At 59.9% G+C, this 18,927-nt stretch overlaps 1 protein-coding gene across 7 annotated transcripts in view; it reads right to left on the reverse strand.

Moving 5' to 3' along the window:
* Positions 1 to 647: 647 nt before the first annotated feature.
* The window catches only part of NTNG2 (netrin G2), an 82,943-nt gene continuing 64,663 nt past the window's right edge, over positions 648 to 18,927 (reverse strand). For all 7 annotated transcript variants that reach the window (XM_003822402.5, XM_008975973.4, XM_008975972.4 and 4 more), the window contains 5 exons: positions 18,091 to 18,263; positions 14,520 to 14,543; positions 5,872 to 6,039; positions 4,094 to 4,228; positions 648 to 3,295 (listed from right to left, as the gene is read on the reverse strand). In XM_003822402.5, the coding sequence (XP_003822450.1) occupies positions 3,060 to 3,295; positions 4,094 to 4,228; positions 5,872 to 6,039; positions 14,520 to 14,543; positions 18,091 to 18,263 (736 nt within the window). In that variant the 3' untranslated portion in view covers positions 648 to 3,059. The remainder of the gene's footprint in view (positions 3,296 to 4,093; positions 4,229 to 5,871; positions 6,040 to 14,519; positions 14,544 to 18,090; positions 18,264 to 18,927) is intronic.

Below are 18,927 nucleotides of genomic sequence, written 5' to 3' on the forward strand. Positions count from 1 at the left end.
CCTCCCAGACCCCTCGAGGGTGTTCGGGGACACACCAGGGTGACATAAAGAGGCATGCCCTCTGCACCACCGTGTGGGCCTCTTCACAGCCCCTAGCCGCCCACCTTCTGCTCCAGGGGCTTCTACTGCAGCCCCCATGCCAGCCTGGCACTGGTGCCTGACAGAGGGTGGCCCACTTGCCTCCAGACAAGAACAGTGCTGGGATGTCATTGACGCTCCAGGGCCCCCAGCCTCGTGGATCCGGCCAGGGCTGGCCACTGGGGCTGGGCCCTGCTGTCCCTGTCTCAAGTTCTGCCTCTAGTTCTGCTTCTAGGTGACATTTTATCATCTTGATGACTAGGAGGAAGTGCCTGCTGTTTACCGACTGTGGCCAGCGCTGCTGTTTCTCTGGGGTGAGTTCTGCTCGGCTGCCCTGTGCTCACTAGAAGGCAGGGGCAGTCCTGTTCTGGACAGAGGTGGACTCCTCGGCCTGAGTCATGGACATTCCTCTTCCTGGTGACTTGAGGGTCACCATGGGGGGCTGCGGCCAAGGAAGGGTGGGTTTCAGTCTCTCTCTGGCCTTAGAGGGCTCAGGGGGCCCGGACGCCAATCAGGGAGGGCCAAGAACTTGGAAAGTGTGCATGGAACAGAAAACCCAAATTCTAGTGTTTGAATCACATCACCGTTTATTTTTTTTCTCACACAGTAAGACAGGCAGGCGGTGCGGTGGCTCACGCCTGTAATCTCAGCACTTCGGGAGGCCAAGGCCGGAGGCTCACTTCAGCCTAGGAGTTTGAGACCAGCCTGGGCAACATAGTGAGACCTCAACTCTATAAAAATAAGTAGATAAATAAAAGCAGTGCAGAGGTTGCAGCCAAGGCAGGTGTCCCAGGCTCTGCAACTTCCACCCCTGGCTCCACCCTTCACTGTCCTGAGGGTGACACTCTTATGCTCAGTGTCTCAAGAAGGCTCCTTCCCCATCCTGCTGACTGAAGAGCAGAGGGAGGGATGAGAGAGAAAAACCAGAGCCACAAACTTGGACAACTGAGGCTTTGTGGGGCGTGGAGGAAGGGATGACTTTTGAGAACTTTCTGGAAGCCCACCCATCACTCCTGCTTACATCTCACTGCCCAGAGCTGTGTCCCCTGGCCACTCCTATCCACAAGAAGCCCCAGAGAGGTGTTTTATTTTATCTGGGCACTTTGGGTCCCAGGCAGTGGGGTTCTGTGCGTAAGGAAGAATGTGAGGGTAGAGATGGGCCAGCTGCAGGAGGATGCAGGGCCTGTCGGAAGGCACTTCCGGGTCAGCAGGGTGCTGGGGGTGGGAGCAGAGAGAGGAGGCCAGGAGGGGCTGGTGTGTGGGCTCGGGACACTGTGAGTCCTATGCAGTGTCCCGTTGTGCCTCCCCCTCCTTTTCTGTGTTGTAATCTCCTGCTGTCCCCAAGGCCAAGTTTGTTCCACTTGGTCTTAGCTTAGCTTTGGGGACTCAAGGGAAGGACCCAGGTCTAAACCTCGCAGCCGGGAAAGAACAGGTGTGGTGGCAGAAGCCAGTGCTGGGAGCACCTGCAGGTGGAGCAGTGGCAGCAGTTAGCAACCAGGACCGGACCCCCGGCACTGCTCTGAAATAAACATAGGTGGGCAGGAGGCTGGACCGAGGGGGAAGTGTGGCCCCAGGGCTGGAGACACCAAGCGGGGCTGGGAGAACTGCTGGATCCTCTGAATCAGAGGCCCCAGGGGATGAGCCCCGAATCTAGGAGCTTCCTCTCACCACTCCCAAGCTGCCCCTGTCCCCTCCAGCACCCCTTCCTAATCTTGAGAAGGTAGGGAGGACAGGGCCGGCACGTCTGGGGTCTCTGCACTGCCCGCCTCTGCCCACCTGGCCATCTGAAACTCTGGAAGGAGACGGTGGCCGAATTGTGGGTTCAGCTTCACCTGATATTGGACTTGAGGCTCTGGCTGCAACAGGTCTGAGATGACACATCCATCGGAGGTGGCCACCGAGACACAGTATAAATCAGAGCATTGGATTCAACCTCTGCTAGGATTCTCCCTGAGTCATTTCCCTTGGACTTCTGTAGAAAAGGGCCAATACACTCCGGATTTCTTTTTTGGGAAAGGAGGGAGGCAGCCTTTCAGTGTGGGGAGGCTCCTAACAGGTGGGGCACCTGCAGCCTGGCTGCGGGGTGGAAAACTCTGCCAGCCAAGCCTGCGGGGAGGGGGCACTGCCTGCTGGAATCCACAGAAAGGCCCAGGGAAATGGTGGCCCCAGTAGGGAAACCGTTTCTTTAAGGCTGTGTTGTGGATTCCTCTGTAAGCCCCACACCTGCCCACCGTCCCCAACACAGAAAGAAAACAGGCCGTGGAGGCAGCAGTGAGCAAACTCTTTACTCCTCGGATTCTCCACCATCGGCCCCCGCGGTGACCAGCGCTCCCGCCCCGTCCCCCCTGCAGGGGACAGTGAATACAAACAAAAATAGTTCTCTACAGAACGAAGTTTCCAGGCCCCCCACCCCTTCCTTCTCTCCTCCTCCCCTAGACGGTGAGTTCCGTGGTCACCGGGCCTCCGGTGAGGCCTGGGGTCTGGTGGGTTGCAGGAAAAATAAAGAATAGAAAACAGGACCAAGTCAGCGACTGGAATTGTAGGCAACTGGAGGTCGGGGTCCGCCGCCGCCCGTGAGCCTGGCACAGGCCAGGGGCCGTCGGCCACAGTCTTGTGTGTGTAAGTGTGGTGGGAGGCAGGATGGGGTGTGGGGCGAGCAGCGTTTCTCCCGACCCTCTGGCTCACCGCCAGAAAAAAAAAAAAAAAAGAGAGAGAAAGACAAAAAAGGAACTGGGCGGCGGATAATACAAAAGAAAAACGAAACCAAATCGCAGGCGCGGGGACCGGAGTCCCAAGGCGCCCCTGCTGCGGGGGGAGGGCAGTGCGGGCGGGAGCGCGGGCCGGGCGGGGGGCCCTGCTGAGTAGCACCTGGGAGCAGCTCGGGCCGCACCCTTCTCACCGCCCGGCCTCGGACGCCGGCCCCGCCCCGGGACCCCGGGACCCCCGGCCTCAGGGTGCAGGGAGCGTCCTCCGGGCGGGGCTCAGCGGCCCAGGCGGGCGGCCAGCCCCAGCAGCAGCAGGCAGCCGAGCAGGGTGGCGGGGCGCGGGGCGGCCCCGGGTGCGCGGTCGCAGTCCAGACCGCCGTCATCGTCGGCGGGGTCGCAGCGGGGCTGCTCGCAGCGCACGCCGGTGTAGCCGCGCGGGCAGGCGCAGCGCTGGTTCTGCAGGCAGGTGCCTCCGTTCTGGCACAGCAGCTGGTCGTCGTCGCACACGTTGGCTGCAGGCGGAGGGGGCGGTCAGCACGGGGCGTGGCCCGGTCCCCCCGCCAACCTCCGAGCTCCTGAGAAGCAGGGTGTGCGAGCTCCCGGGGGCGCCGTCTGGGCCGGGGATGTAGGAGGCTCCAGGCGCGCTGGGTGCGAAACGTCCCCGCTCGGAGGGTGACGGCGCCCGGGCGAGATCTGGCCCCCGGCTGCCTCCCACCGCTGCCCCTCTCTCCCCGCCCCACTGGCCTCGGTGCTGTTCTTCAGACGCGCCTGCAGTCTCCAGAGCTGTGCACGTGCTGTTCCACGCGCCTGGAGCCTCCTTTCACCCTGTGCCCGCGGCTAACGCCGACTTAGACAGCCTCCCTCCCTCTGTCCCCGCAAATACCTTTCCAACCAACCCCAGCTCGGTCTTTCTCGTAGTTCCCACCAGGCACCACCGTGCCTCAGGTCGCATCAGGCCCCGCCCCGAGCTCTTGGACCCGCCCCTCGGCCCGGCCCCGGACCTCAGCAGCATCCTGTCCCCGCCCACCTGCCAGCTCCGTCTCGCTAGGCCCCGTCCACCGCCCCCGGGTCGGCCCCATCTCACCAGGCCCCTGCCAACTTTCCCAACCCTGCCCCGCTCTCACTAGGCCCCACCCACTGCCCCGGCCCTGCCCCGTCTCGCGAGGCCCCGCCCACCGCCACTTCCCCGTCCCACTAGGCCCCGCCCACCTCCCCGGCCCTGCCCCGTCCCACTAGGCCCCGCCCACTGCCTCGGTCCTGCCCCGTCCCCTTTCCGCAGGCCCCGCCCACGGGGGACGGCGCGCACTCACGGTAGCAGCCCTGGCGCCAGTAGTGCGTGGGGAGGCAGTCGTCGCACTTGGGGCCGGCCGCGCCCTCGCGGCACTCGCAGAAGCCGGTCTCGTTGCACCGGTCGTGCACGGAGCCTATCTGGTTGCAGTTACACTCTGGACGGACACGGGCACGGGCGCGCGGTCAGGGCTACCTGTGGGCGCCGTCTTCTCGGACCCCCACTCTCCCGGCCTCGCAGGGAGCATCTCCACACTCCCCAGGGGATGCTCCCCACACTGGGTCCACGTGAGCCCGCGGCTGGACGGCGGGTGGGGACTTCCCAGGGTGTCCAGGCCTGGAGAGAAGACTCTGGCTTCCTTCCTTGGGATCAAACACGTCCCAGCCCCACCTTCCCCGCCCTGGCACTGGTGTGGCCTGGGTCAGCCCCTTCCCCTCTCTGGGCAACTAGAGGGGTCGCTGTCCTTCCCATCTCCAAAGAGCTATGACTCCGACAGGTGGCAGAAACTCAGCAGAGGCCACTGAGCATGTCTGGGGCTGCTGTGTTGTGGGGGTGGCCCCCCTCCATAGCTCCTTTGCAGGGGAGTGGAGGAACAGCCTATTCCTGCTCCCGGGGTGGGCCCAGTTGGTTGCCTTGGGGCTCTGTGGGAGAGGGTGAATATCCTCCACCCTGAGAAACCTTGCAGCTCAGTGCTGGCTCTGGGGGTGGAGGCAGGGAGAGCCAGGGAGAGGAGGAGGGTGCCAGGGTGTGGGCACCTCCAATTGGATCCAAAGGCCCTGCCCTGTCCCTGCAGCTGGCCCCCTGTGACGTCAGCGGCTTTGATCACTTAGAGTTGATGGAATTATCTGAAGGCTGCCGCCATAATTCAGACCGACAGTTCCAGCTTTGCAGGAGCCCCTCCTCTGGGCAGCCAGAGCCTCCTGCTGGGTGGGGGATGGGCGATGGTGTCCCAAGGGGCCTGGCTGGGCAGGGTTGGGGGACAGCCCCTGAGGCCGAGACCTGGCCTCTACTGACGACAGGGGCAACCATTCCAGGCTGGTGCGTTTTGGTTGGCGGTCATGGCTTTGGTCTTTGCCCAGGCCCAGGGCCCTGATGGACTTCCTTCTCTACCCCAAAGCCAGTCCTTGAGTAGAACTTGGAAGAAAGCAGACTGGGTGCCCACCAGGGGTGAAGAGCAGCTTTATAGCTAGACCTGGGCTGGTAAAGCATTTGAAGAAAAGCTTCAGCCACAAAAAAGAGCTGAAAACCTTTGATCTGATCTGCCTCCCAATTTGATGAATGAGGAAGCTGAGGCCCAGGAACGGGAAGGGACTTGCCCAAATGCACGCAGCAAGGCCATCTTTTGGCCCCCAACTGGGCCCCCGCAGGAGAAGGGATAGGCTGCTCCTCCACCTTTCTGGAAAGGAGCTATGGAGAGGGACCACCCTCCCCCTCCACCAGCCCCAGACAGATGCTCAGTGGCCTCTGCCACTGAGTGCCTGCCACCTGCCAGAGTCACAGCTCTTTGGAGCCAGGAAGGGTCAGTGTCCCCTCCAGTTGCCCAGAGAGGGAAAGGCCACTGGTAAGTTTTGCAACTCCAGTGCAAAACTTACCGGAGAACCGCAAGGGTAGGTTACTAATAGAGCAGTTTCTGGAGCTTTCTGTCCTTAGAGATGCTCAACTGGAGTGGGCCCTGGAGTTAGAATTCCCACAGCCTCCCCAGGTGATTCTGATGCAGGGGGCCCCAGAGGCCACCTCGCAGGGCAGTGCACCCTGCACGCATTCCAGCAAGTTCCCTGTGCCGTGTCCGTGCCCTCTCACCAATGCAGACGTTCTCATCATCCAGCTCTGCCGAGCCGTTGCGGTAGTAGCCCAGCCGGCAGTGCTGGCAGTGCTGACCTCGCGTGTTGTGCTTGCAGCTGACGCAGGTCACCACATTCAGGAAGTCAATGTAGCTGCAGCGGTTGGAGTGACCGTAGCATTCGCAGTCTGGGCCGGCCAAGTGGGAGAAATACCAATGGTCAGCGAGCATTCAGGGAAACTGAGGGACAGGGCGAGGAAGGACTCACCCCAGGTCATGCAGGGACGGAGGAAGGCATCTTTGGAAAAGGTACCGGAAGGTGCCCTAGGCCTCCCACCCTTCCATTGGATTCAGGAAGAGAGAGGCCTCCCTGCTTTGAGCCCAGAGGAGAACCTGAGTAGGCTGAGCCCAGGGATTCCCACCTGGCCCTGTGGGCAGGGAACCACGGAGGGCCAGTGGGCAGCACCTGCTAATGCCTGGCTGGGCACCAGGGCCAAGCGCTCGCTGAAGGATGCCCGCATGCCGGGGTGATTAGAAAGTGATTCATGCAAGGAGGGCAGGGTCATGCCACCTGGCTGTGCACTGGGGGAGGGCAGCGCCTGGGTTCACGGCGCTCGCCGTGGTATCCTTGGGTGGATGAATGCATGGATGGACGCTGGACAAGATGCAATGGGCCAGGAGCTCCTGCCCATGCTGCTTTGGAAGATGGCTGGGAGGAAAACGCCCACCTGCCAGACCCTTTCTTATTAGCCTGAGCTTTCTGCAAGTTTGATTGTTTTGCAGGATGCTAAGAGTGAGTCCCACTTTAAAGCAGGAGCCCTGGGAACCTGCATGCCTCCCCCTGGTCCTGGCCCGGCTTCTGACTCGCTGCTCCTGGAAGCACATGGTTTCATACCAAGGACCACCACCACCATGTCCTGCTGCCTCCTGCACCCCACCCCTACGTGGTTCTCAGGCTGACCCCTGCCTAACCAGCTCCGCTCCAAGGACCAGACAAGCCCGTGACTGCCTGGGGCAAGGCTCTCAGGGATTGGAGGTGAATCCCACATTGTCAGTGGAGGATTTGGTGAGGAAGGTCACCATCCCTAAGAATGGGGGGGCATCCCTTGATGTTCCTACGAAGGGACACAGTACTCACCCACCCACCCACCCTCCAGCAAGAAAGCCAATGTGGCTGCCCCCGAACAAGGAAGGACACCGGCCACCCTCTCGAAACACCATCTGTGTATCTCTAGAGGATCCAGCTTCCCTTTTGTGATGGGATAAGGAGGGACTGACCCAGTGGTCAAGGGCATGGGAGACTCTGGAGAAACAGCCTGTGCCCAGGAGAGACGGTGGGCACTCCCACCTGTGGGCCACCTAGTCCTGCCCCCTTCACTTTGTCCCTCCAGAGATAATGAGGAGATGAGGCATCCTCTAAGTGTCCCAAAGAGCAGCATCGGTGACCCGTGTGTCCCAGATTCTGCTTCAACCAAGACGAGCCCCTGGGCCACACCTCCCAGGGGAGCCAGGACGGGCTATTTCTGGCATCTGCTCTGCCTGCTGTGTGGCCTGCCCACTGTGCCCAAGTTGGCTTCTGACTCATACCTGTTCCCAGCTCCCTTGGGGAGGGAGGCCTGTAGGGAAGAGAGACTCAGTTTAACCTTGACCCAGCTACTCCAGGAGGGTTTTCGGAGCCAGGCATCGGTCCTCTATCCTGCGCCGTCTTTTTCCAGTGGTGGATGGGGAACAGGTGTCAGGGAGGGCTGATGGGGCCCCAGGTCCATCCTCTTACCTTGGAATTCTTCAATAGGCATCACTTGAGGAGATTTGGGCTTGAGCTGGAAAAGTTTGTAGCCCTTGGCAGGGGCAGGGGCAGCGGCAGGGGTGCCCACAGCTTGGAGAGATGAGAAACAGGTTCTTTCATCTGTCATGGTCCTGCTGCCCAGGGAAGAGCCCAGCAAAGGCTTCTAAGCCACCCTGGGCCAGCTCTAGGGCAGGCAGCCTTGTCGCCTGCTCAGATGTGAGGGAGGGAGAGGCCCCTCTGGGCTGAAATCACACAGCCCCTCTCCTCAAAGAGCCCAGGGAGGTGGGGCCCCTTCCTGAAGGAAACACAGCACATCCCAAGCTTGCAAATCAGCCCTGCCCTTGGTCCCCTCTCTGAGACCATGGACACATCTGGCTGGATTAATCCTCCAAATGACTTCTGTAACCCCTGACACCCCCCGCGCCCTGCTAAGGCCTTCTTGGAAGCCAAACTGTTTTTAGATGGATTGACATCACATTGCACACCACGCCCGTCTCTTGCTCTCCCCACCGCCTCTCCAAATTTCCTGGAGCATCAAACCCAGAGACTAAACTTGGCATTTAAGGACTTTGGCATCTCCCTTCCTTTCTGAAACACTCTTTCTGCTCCAGCCAAAGTGAATCCTTCGCTGTCCCTGGAGTCCCACTCGCAAGTGCTGTCAAGCCAGGAACACGGACGGCACCTGCCTTCCACTGCCCAGAATCCCGCTGGGACCCCAACGCCCTATCTGTGGGTGAGCAGGCCACTGTCCCGGGATCGTCACTACCTTGGCTTCCCTCTGGGGGTCTGTGGTGCCCTGGTTGGCCCAGGGTAAGGAGCGATGGCTCCCGCCAGCTCTGTCTCCATCACCACAGAGGACACCAGGCCCAGGTCCTCCAGGTTTCTAGGAACCGAACCTCAGACCCTCTCTAAACATGCTTCCAGCGCCAGAGCTTCCTGCCAGTAGAGGGCGCTCAAAGCCCTGCTCGCTGCTCAGAGCTGGGGCTGGAGGAAATTTGAACATGTGAGCTGGAAGGAACAGCTCACCTGTTCCCTAGACCTCAGGCCCTAATTCCCCACCCAGGCTTGGTGAGCTGGGGCCAGGGACACTTTCCCTTCTGGAGAGTCGGGCAGGCCTGCACGTTTCCTTGGCATGTCTGTCTATGGCTACAGATGAGCCCTGTGTCTCCTCCCACGTAGCAGGAGGATGTCAGTGTCTTCCAGGACCCCGCCCTCCCTCCTTTAACGCACACATTTTCCACTTTGTCAGGCTCCCTGCCATCCCACTGCCAAGCCTTTGCCCCGGCTGCCTTCTCCCTTCACCCGCCACAGTCCACCCTCCGAGGTCTCATGGCCCCCGCTCCTGCAGGAAGCCCCCTCTGACTCTCTCTGATCCAGCAACTGCCCAGGTGTCCTGTGAGCAAGGGCGGCTGGAGAGGGGGGTTCCTGTCGTGGGAGGCAGGGCCTCTACCAGACTCCGAAGCCCTCGGAGGGAGTGCTGGTGGAAGGGCTTGGCGTGGGGGTGCCACATGGAAACCTCTTGAAGCAGGTGAGCTTGGGGGCAGAGCTGGTAGACCTGCTCTACCAGGCCGCTCCCTCACCACTGTGCCCTAGAGCTCCCCAGGCACTGACATTCTACACCCGTGCCCTCGGTTGGTTCCTGCGGCCCCCCTCCAACCTCAGGTCCCCACCATGCACACCTGCTACTTCCACTACAGGGGGGGTGCCTATGAGTCTAAGAGGGTGCTTCCCTGGGGTCTCAGGCCCATCACAGGCCTTGCCCCCCATACCTTCTGCACGGGCGGCCACCTGGGACCACCTGCTTGAGAGAGGGGTAGCCGTAGATGGCCTGGTCCACTCTTGGGGGGAAGAAGAGAAGAAACCAAGTTATGCGAGGGGGTGGTGCTGAGGGAAGCTGGGTACATACTGAGGCATCACAGCCCCGCACCCCACAGGCCCCTTAGAAGCAGCAGCACTATAAGGAGAGGCTCTGTCTACACTGGCCAAAGGAACCGGGTCCAAATCTACTACAGAGGCAGCATCTACACTATTGCAGCCTGTGGAGGGCACATGCAGACTTAAAGCCAGATAGATGAGAGGTGAACCCATGCCTGAGAATCTGCATATTCTTCAGCAAGACCCTTCTACACTCCCTGTGCGGTCCCCGTTCTGACTGAAGGACAGAGCTAGACCAGGTCCCGCCTCTGGGCCCAGACCTCTCTGAGCTGATGTCTCTGGCTAATGGCTGCGAAGTGGGACATGTGTTCCGGCCAAGATCTTACATGTGTCCGGAAGTGTCCTGGAAGGCGTCCTTCCTGTCCAGCCGCAATCCAGGGACCGGAGCCTCCCCCAGCATCTGACCTGCTTCCCTGATCACTGCCCTTCTACCTTCCTGACCCCTGGCCTGGGCCCATTTTCACCAGGGACCCCAGCATGAACCAATGACACAACGCTCAGCCCGTAGACTAACGAGACACACAGCCAGGAAGGCAGGCAGGGCTGGCAAAGAACTGCCCTGTGCCCAAATTTCAAAGGACAAACCCAGAGGGACAGGGGAGCGCTGCTGTTTTCCGCTTCTTGAAGGGATTATACACAACGGTGGCTGTGGGGAAAGAAAAGGAAAAGCTACCAGCTAACAAGTGCGGAAGACTTTCCAGCTGGGAGCGGGGAGCTTTGGACATGAATTGACTTTAATATGATGTTCAGTGGGAAGATGAGGCCGCCAGGCCCAAATTGGCAAGGGCTTAATTAGAGCCACGAGAAAGCCAGCCCTGAAGGCATTTGCTTCAGAGCCTGTCTCCCTCCATCCTCCGTGGCCCAGCCCAGGAAAGGATTAGTGTCTCCAGCGGCGTTTTCCACCCGCAGTGCTGTCCTCCAGACAGCTTGACATTGGCAGGCGGGAGAAACATCTGGCCCAGGAGTTCAGAGGCCCAGCTGGACTCTGGTCAAAGAGCCCGAAGCACCTGTTGGGAGGCACTCGGGGATATTCAGGATCTTTCAGGGACCAGGGTCTTGGGGAGGGAGAGAGTCCTGGCTGGGCTGCCCAGGGACACACTCAGGTGTATGGGAAGCAAGTTCTCGCCATGGCCTGTGTGCTGTGCCAAGGCCCCATGGAAGCCCGGTCTGCTCCTTTGGAACTGGGAAGCCCTGCAAGCCAGGCCTTGGAGACAGCACTACTTGGCCGGGTGTGGTGGCTCACGCCTGGAATCCTAGCACTTTGGGAGGCTGAGGCGGGTGGATCACTTGAGGTCAGGAGTTCAACACCAGCCTGACCAACATGGTGAAACCCTGTCTCTCTAAAAAGACAAAAACTAGCTGAACATGGTGACAGGTGCCTGTAATCCCAGCTACTCGGGAGGCTGAGGCAGGAGAATTGCTTGAACCTGGGGGGGCGGAGGTTGCAGTGAGCTGAGATTGCTCCATTGCACTCCAGCCTCAGCGACAAGAGCGAAACTCCATCTCAAAAAAAAAAAAAAAAAAGATAGCTCTACCTCATAGCCCCTGGAGGCCTCAGGACAATAGCTTTGGGTGGCTGAGTTGGCGAGCCCTGAGTTCAAATCCTGCCCGTGCCTCTCCATAATTCTGGGACCTTGAGCAGCTGCCTTTTTTCTTCTGAAACAGCCTGATTGAGGTGTAATTTACATATCATAAAATCCAGCTGCTTCTTCCTAAGCCTCGATCCCCTCACCTGTGGGACTAGGAAAATAACAGCCTCCATCTCACAGAGCTGTGAGCCCAGAATACAATGATATGATGATACGATGATATGAGCACAGCCCAGGAGAACTCACCCTCAGCTACTGCAATGATCGTTTTCATTAATGGGGGCTCTGGACAGGGGCTTCAGTTGCTGAAGAGGAGGGAGGAGCCCCTAGATGTGGGCTGTGAGGGCCACTGGCTGTCACATTGGAGCCACCTCCTCCCCTAATGTCCCACTTCTTGACACAGGGCTGAGGGTGCAGAGCAGCACTGTCTTGCCGAGAGGGAGGGTGTGCCTTCTGCTCACTGAGGGGGTCCTGGGGACCCTCACCTCCCCCGCATTTCCCACTCTGGCCTCTGACTTTTCCTCTTTAATTCCCAACTTTGCACAATCTGCCCAGCCTCCCACGGCTGCCCTGGCACCAAGTCAGAAGCAGCTCTGCAAATGGATTCCTCTGTGTGTGTGTGTGTACATGTGTGTGTGCATGCCTGTGTGTGTGCATGCATGTGTGTGTGTGCATGTGTGCACTTGCACATGTGATATGGAGAGTATCTGGCCTCCCAGCCAGACCCCTGTTTGGAGACAGGCACAGTACCCACCACCACTGTTTTTGCTTCTGTCTGCCCACCACAGGCTCAGCAGCAAAGCACAGGTCCCTTGTGGCTGGGCCAACCTATGTCTGAAGCCCAGAATTCTCAGAGTGACCCACGTCTTCCACCCCAGAGAGGATTCCTGGGTCAGGAGGCTTCCCTGAAAGCCTCCAATCTTTTGGCTAGCCCCTGCCTCCTGTAAATGCCTCCCGCAGAACACGAAGGATGTCGAAAGAGGTGGGATGTGCTGCCCCCAGGGGAGCCGCTCTGGACGGCCTAGGAAGGAGGAGGCCTTTCAGCATTTGCCCCTGTCTGCGGAGCCTGAGTGTCCACCCAGCAACAGGCCGAGGCAGGAGCTGATGGAGGGGACTCTGCCCTTTAGAAATGCCACCCCCCCAGGGGGAAGGATCAGTGGGGCAGGTCTCCTTGGATCAGAGAGATGGAGGGCCAGGGCACTACCCAAGGGGCCAGGAGTCCCCACCAGGTCCTCCCTGCAGGGTGGCGGGGGACAGGGTGTGGCAGGCTATTGGAGCACCCCTCCCCGGCTGGGACCAGGAAGAATTCCCCTTGGTCATCGTCTTCCTGGTGCCCTCTGGGAAGGATAAATCCTTTCAGATCCCTGGCACCTGCACTGCACAGAGTGCAGGGATACTCCCCAGGTGAGTCCAGGTAAGAGCAGAGGCCCACCCCAGCACCCCCAGCCTTGAATACACGTGAATCCCTCCATTGGAGGGGAGTGAGAATCAGGTTTCCATGCTTGTCTGTGGCAGACCCCTGAGGGGGCAGGACGTCTGGCCCTGGCCTGGCCTTGCACTACACACACAGCCTCCACATTCCCAGCAGCCCACGGTGTCCAAACTCAGCTCCAGAGGCTCCCTTTGCCCTGCTGATCAGAGACATTTGCTTTCTGGGCTAACCCTGCTCCATCCATCCCACCGGTGCGCTCCTGAGGGGCTAAGGACAGAGAGGCCCTGGGGGCCAGGTGGGGACAGGGTGTGGGCGGGGCTCCAGGGACCACGGAGGCAGAAGCACCATTGGGAGATAAGGCCAGTCTTTGGCTGCATGTCAGGATGGCCTCGCTGCCCCCAGCACCTTTCCTCTCAGTTCCTGCAGCCGTCTGGCCACAGTGATCTGGGAGCCCTTCCAAGCAATGGCTTGAAGGGCAGGAGGAAGACGATTTTGGAAGCTGAACTGATCCCTGAATCCCCTGGCTGGGCTCAGGAACAGGTTGACCCAGGTGTCCTCAAGCCCCTTTGGCCTGTGGCCTCCCAGCTCTAGGGTTCTAGCGTCTCTATTCTAAGAGCCAAGCCCCTGCTCTCTGCCCAGGGCTGCCGACCCTCCCACCCCAAGAGAGGCAGGGACCCAGGCTAGAAGCAGGAGAGGGTGGGATGACAGGGGTCGCTGTACCCTGGCACCCACCTGTGGGCTGTGGGGTGCTGGGCGCCATGGGGGCCCAGGCAGTGGACGTGGAGGGGACAGGAGTAGTAGGGGCCCCTGTCATGGCTGTGGTGGCCGCAGTGGCCACAGGGCCTTTGGGGTCGGGGTCTTTCTGGGACCTGCTGATGCCTGGTGAGAGATGGGAAAAGCAAGAGAGGGTTGGGGGGTTGCCGGGGTGGGGACACCACAGAGAAGCAACTTACGACGGTTGTGCAGACCAGCGTCCCTTCAGGGTCCAGCTTCTTTCTGGCGCCCTCTCGGCTCACTGGCTTCCCAGCCAGGGGCCCCCTGGGTCCGGGAGGGACAACTTGGGTGGGATGTGGGGCCCCACAGAGCCCTGGTGGAGGGTGACGGTGCACCCCAGAAGCATTTCTGAGATTTGGGGTCTGCTCCCGGCTGGCTCTTTGACATTGGCCAGTCCTCTCCTGCTGCCTCTCAGAGCAGATGGCGACCTCCCAGGGGGAGGGGTTTGCAAGGCTGAAATGAGAGACCGTGCCTGGCGCCCTGTGAGTGTCTGGGGACAGTCTCGATGACATTTACTGATAACCTGTGGGCACCATGTCGCCCTCGCCCTCCTGGGGAACTCTCAGGACCCCCACCTCCTGCAGATGCCCCTCCCTGGTCCGACTCCCCTGGGACCTGAGCTGACCTGGACGAGCAGAGCCCTGGGACAAGCTGGCTGCAGAGGCTGCCCAGAGGGAGGCTGCCCCCATGGTTAGGCTAGGGGGTGGATTTTGCCCCTGGTGGGGGAAGGTCACCCCACTCTTGACTGGCAGGAGAGACTGCTCTCCCAGATCCAGGTGAGAGAAGAGGCATGGGTGGCAGGAGGAGCAGGGAGCCCACCCAGGGGCCAAGAGACCTGCAAAAAGTCCTGTCCCGTTTTCCAAAGCAGCACTGATGGAGCGCCTGGGAGAGCCTGAGAGTTGCTGGGCCGCAGGCCACAGCAAAATGACACATGACACATGGCATATGATGTGAAGTGGGGACGGGTGGAGGGGGGGAGGTGGAGGGGGGAGAGGTGGAGAAGCAGATGGGGTGTAATTAGAGGAGGGAGTGAATAGGCCCAAGTCCCAGAGGGGACACTGAAGCCCCTTTTTTCTCTCCTGCTTTTTCCAGGACATGCAAAGAGGCTCGTGCAGTGGGGGCCCTGGCCACCCTCCCCAGGCGTGTACTTACTGCCAAAGGAACCTGCAGCGGCACCTGTGGGAGAGAGACGGGCATGAGCTGGCTGCCCCAGGGGAAGGGGCCTGGGTGTCACCTCCCTGCAGAGGGGCCAGCAGGGCAGGGGAGCACCTGGAGGTGTCGCTCCCTCAAGAGCACCTGCTCCACCACACAACTGCTAGCAATGATGATGACCTGCAGGGTGTGGGGACGGGGGTGGATTATCCCATTTCATCCTCACTTCAGCCCTGGGAGGGAGGAACCACTACTGGCCCATTTTGCAGAAGGAGACACTGAATCTCAGAGCCGTGACTTGCCCTTGGGGACATGCTGGACAGGTGCCAAACGCTCCACTGGGAGCTTCACACGCACTCCTCCTCTTATTTCAGATTTTTGGGCCCTCCAGTGCAGGACAGGGACATCGTATGGAGTGTTCCTGTCTAAGAAGTGCAGTGTGGCTGGAAAACTCACTGAGAAGCCATGGGAGCGGCCGCCACGGGTGGAGTGCGTCCCACGTGCCAGGCACGGTGTCAGCATCCCCTACATAAATCGTGCCGTCCTCACAAGAACCCTATGAGGGAATTTCCTTATGGTCCTGATTCTACAGCTGAGGACACACGGCTTGGGGAGAAATATAGCTGAGAGTGGGCGAGGCCTGACCTGAATGCAGGTGTGTCTCTGTGTGTCCAGGGGATGGGGGAGGCCTATGATCCTGGTGTGACCAGGGGCCTTGAAATCCCTGGGTGAGATTCATCAGAGTTGCAAAAGGAAGGAGCTGGTGCCACAGCTTTCCCCATGGTGTTCCCGAGAAAGGACGCTGTGGGATTGGCAGTGGGATGTGTGGCCCACGGGCTTCTCCTGGGCAAGCCAAGGCTGTGGCCAGCAGGACAGGCAGGGAGGCCTGGGAAGACAAGCCCATCCCCACCCACTCCTTCCTCCACCTCCATGTCTGGGCAGCCACCTGCTAGACCCTGAGGACACCTCGGGGTGCAGCCACAGTAAGCAAGGGCCAGGACTGGGTGGTGACCAAGTGAGGCTCTGTAGGGACAGGCAGGACATCAGGCAGGGCACGGGGAGGTCCTGGGGGCTCCAAGTTGGGCCCTGGAGGGTGATGGGCTGGCCAGGTGGGGGCAGAGTGGTGAGGAGGTGGGACGGCATCGGGAGTGAGGGCTGCTGCAGGGCTGAGGATGGCATTGGGAGAGACTTGGAGCGGATGGAGGGAAGTTCAAAGAACGTGGCGGGAGGAGGGTCTCCAGTCAAGGTGACCCCCAGACTTGCACTTGGCCCCGTGGGTGTCGGTGCCACTTACTGAGGAGGGGTCACGGTAGGGGCAGGGTGAGGGCAAAATTAGCCTCTGTGTCTCTTTGGGCTGTTTCCTGCTGGCACCCCAGAGAAGGCAGGAGACTTGGGTGCTGAGGACAGCAGCGCCTCCAGCCTCACCTGTGACCCTGCAAATGCCAGAAGAAACCCCTCCTTCCTGGGGCTTGGGGGCCTCAAAGGCAATTCCCGGGGACTCCCAGGGAAGCAGGAGGTGGGGCCAGCTCAGGAGTCTCCCCTAAGTAAGGAAGACCCAGCTGCCCAGCCCCTACAGGCCTGTCTACCCATTGCTGGCTAGACTGGAGGTGGTGACTGGGGGTGAGGGTGGGGACAGTGGATCCTCCTAGGTGTGACTTGCAAGTAAGAGTCTCAGGTGGCCAGAGATGGGCAGAACCCTCCAGGCGCAGGGGGCAAGTGGAAGAAAAAAGCCAGACATGGCCAGACGTGGTGGCTCATGCCTGTAATCCCAGCACTTTGGGAGGCCAAGGCAGGAGGGTTACTAGAGCTCAGGAGCTCGAGACCAGCCTGGGCAACATGGCAAAACCTTTTCTCTGAAAAAAACACGAAAATTAGCTGGGCCTGGTGGTGTGCACCTGCACTCCCAGCTACTTGGGAGGCTGAAGTGGGAGGATCGCTTAAGCCCAGGAGGTTGAGGTTACAGTGAGCCATGACTGCGCCACTGCACTCCAGCCTGGACGACAGAGTGAGCGACTTATCTTTAAGAAAAAAAAAAAGGAGGGTGTCATGGTGGAGAGAACTGAGACAGAGAGGAGGGAAGAGAGAGCGGCCCTCAGGACAGACGAAAAGGCAGCAAATTTGTGAGTCAGGGAGAGAGTGACGGCCACTAAAGAGAGACCTCAGGAAAGGGTTTGGACCACAAAGAGATGGGGACAGGAAGCTGGGAGGAGGCAGCGGCTAGAGTGGGCTGTCAGCCCCCGGAGTGCTCTTTGTGCCTTTGAAGACCCGAGAGTGCTGTTGGGTGCCTGCCAAGTCACCCCTTCAAAGGCCTGTCTCACCGCCTGCTGCAGCACACGCGTGACATGCCTGTCATGGCCTCTGCACGTGGCTCTCAGCTTTGATCAGCCTAAAGTCACATAAATCTTTCACCCGTCAAGGGAGGATGCCCAGATGGGGTGCAGGAGGCCACTGCCCAGGCCTGGTCTGGGCATCAGATCCAGTAGCTGCCCTAAGCCCTGGCATTGGCATGCAACTCACTGTGAAACCTGGGAGGGCCCCGAGGTTCGCTGGGCCTCAGTCTGCTCATCTGGAGAAGGGACCGTAATAAGGACTCCACCCTGCGGGGCTGTGTGACGGTGAAGCGAGATGCACAAAGTGCCTAGGAGGGCCTCGGGCACCAACCACACACTTGAGAACGGCCGTAAAGTGGCAATGGTGGGGGTCAGGGAGAGCCCACCCCAGGGGCAGTCTGTGGCCTTCTCCACTTGCAGCCCAGGGGCTTCCTGGCATTCTGATTTCATGGAGACAGTGCGGACTACGCTAGCGCCCCCGAGTGGGTGGTCCTCAGAAGGGGGTCTATGATGCAGATGTGAGTGGGCAGGCCCTGAGGATGGCTCCCTGGCATGGCTGGGCGAGGACAGGAGAGGGGTGGACAGAGAGCACGTGCGGGGGGACTCTGGTGCAGGCCGTAGAGGACACATCTGTAAAAAGGGATAACAGAAGCTCAGTTCCCAGGGGTTGCTCTCAGGATGGAGGTGAGTGCTGAACACGCAGCACTTGGCCTTGGTGGCTCGCTCCAAATACCCCAGAGATGCTTATGATCAGGGATGATGCTACTGATCCCCTCACCTGAAGTGGGGGTCCCACCCCATCACTCCCTGCCATCCCATGGGGGCCGCCTGCCAGCCTTCAGGGTCAAGAAGGCGAAGGGTTGCAGAAATGCTGCTGAGCAGCTCATCTCGGGTTTCCCTGCGGACCAGGGCTGGAAGGGCAGCTTAGCATTCGGCAGGATGCAGGTATGCTAGAGGGACTTGTTACGAGACCTGGCGTTTGGGAGCTGTAGAACAAGGTGTGTGTGTGGGGGTGCATGCATGCACGTATGTTTCTGTGCATGCACGTGTTTTTGCATTTATGTGTGCCCATGCCTGTGCATGCATGCTCATATGTTTCTGTGTGCACGTTTGCATGCATGTGCACACGTATGTGCCTGTGTGCAGGTTTGTGTGCGTGTGTATGATCCACAGCTCCTGGGATTGACGGGCGGGGAAGATTATAGCCATGTGGGCTCGTGGCCCCGGGGCATGGCACGTACAGGCGTTGGGAGAGCCGTGGGGCAGCGGCAGGTAGGAGCCGGCCCGCCAGGACCGGGTGCGGAAATTCTTCTTGCACTTGCCGCAGTCGGGGCCGGTGGTGTTGTGCTCGCACTCGCACTGCAGGCTGCCCTCGCGCATGGAGCACAGGTTGGCGTGCAGGTTGCACTTGCACCTGGGGAGACACCGAGAGGGCAGAGATGTCAGAGAGCTTGTGGGCAGCCTGGCCTGGCCTCTGGCGAAAGGAGCGCCTCCCAGGAGGGGCCCAGGAGGGTGTTGGGCTACCCAGGAAGAAACCCTGGAGGCCACCAGCCCAACCTTTAGGCCAGAAACTCCTTGATTCCCTTTCCCGCAGAGAGATCAACGCCGTGTTCCGAAGGCCACACCTGCAGTCACTGCGCGGCTCTCCTCTCTGCTCTGATGCTGGTTTCAAGGATTCCTCACATCTCAGTTGGGGAGAGTGATGATACTGCCTTGTCCCAGATGCTAGATTCTTAGTAATGCAGCTTCTGATCACCCTAGCCTTTGACTGAGGTGGGTTGATGGGTGACAGAGGCTGCTGCCAGCACCTGGTGTAGACAGAGACTTGGCCATGGGCTGCACTTCATTGTGTAGAAAGGCACCTGGCTTCAGGCTGGACCTCTGCTGTCAGGTTGTGGCCCACAGCCACGCCCTTGAGGGCAACAGATAGAACCCCCAACTCCCACACCCCCATCAGTTCATTCACAGGTGTATTATTCATCCATTCATTCAAATATTTATAGGCGACTCATTATTCTGAAAACTGGTAAATAAAGGGAAAGAATCAAGCATTTATCCTGCCTGTCGTATATAAACTG

The sequence above is a fragment of the Pan paniscus genome, chromosome 11 (assembly GCF_029289425.2).
Source record: "Pan paniscus chromosome 11, NHGRI_mPanPan1-v2.0_pri, whole genome shotgun sequence".
NCBI lineage: Eukaryota > Metazoa > Chordata > Mammalia > Primates > Hominidae > Pan > Pan paniscus.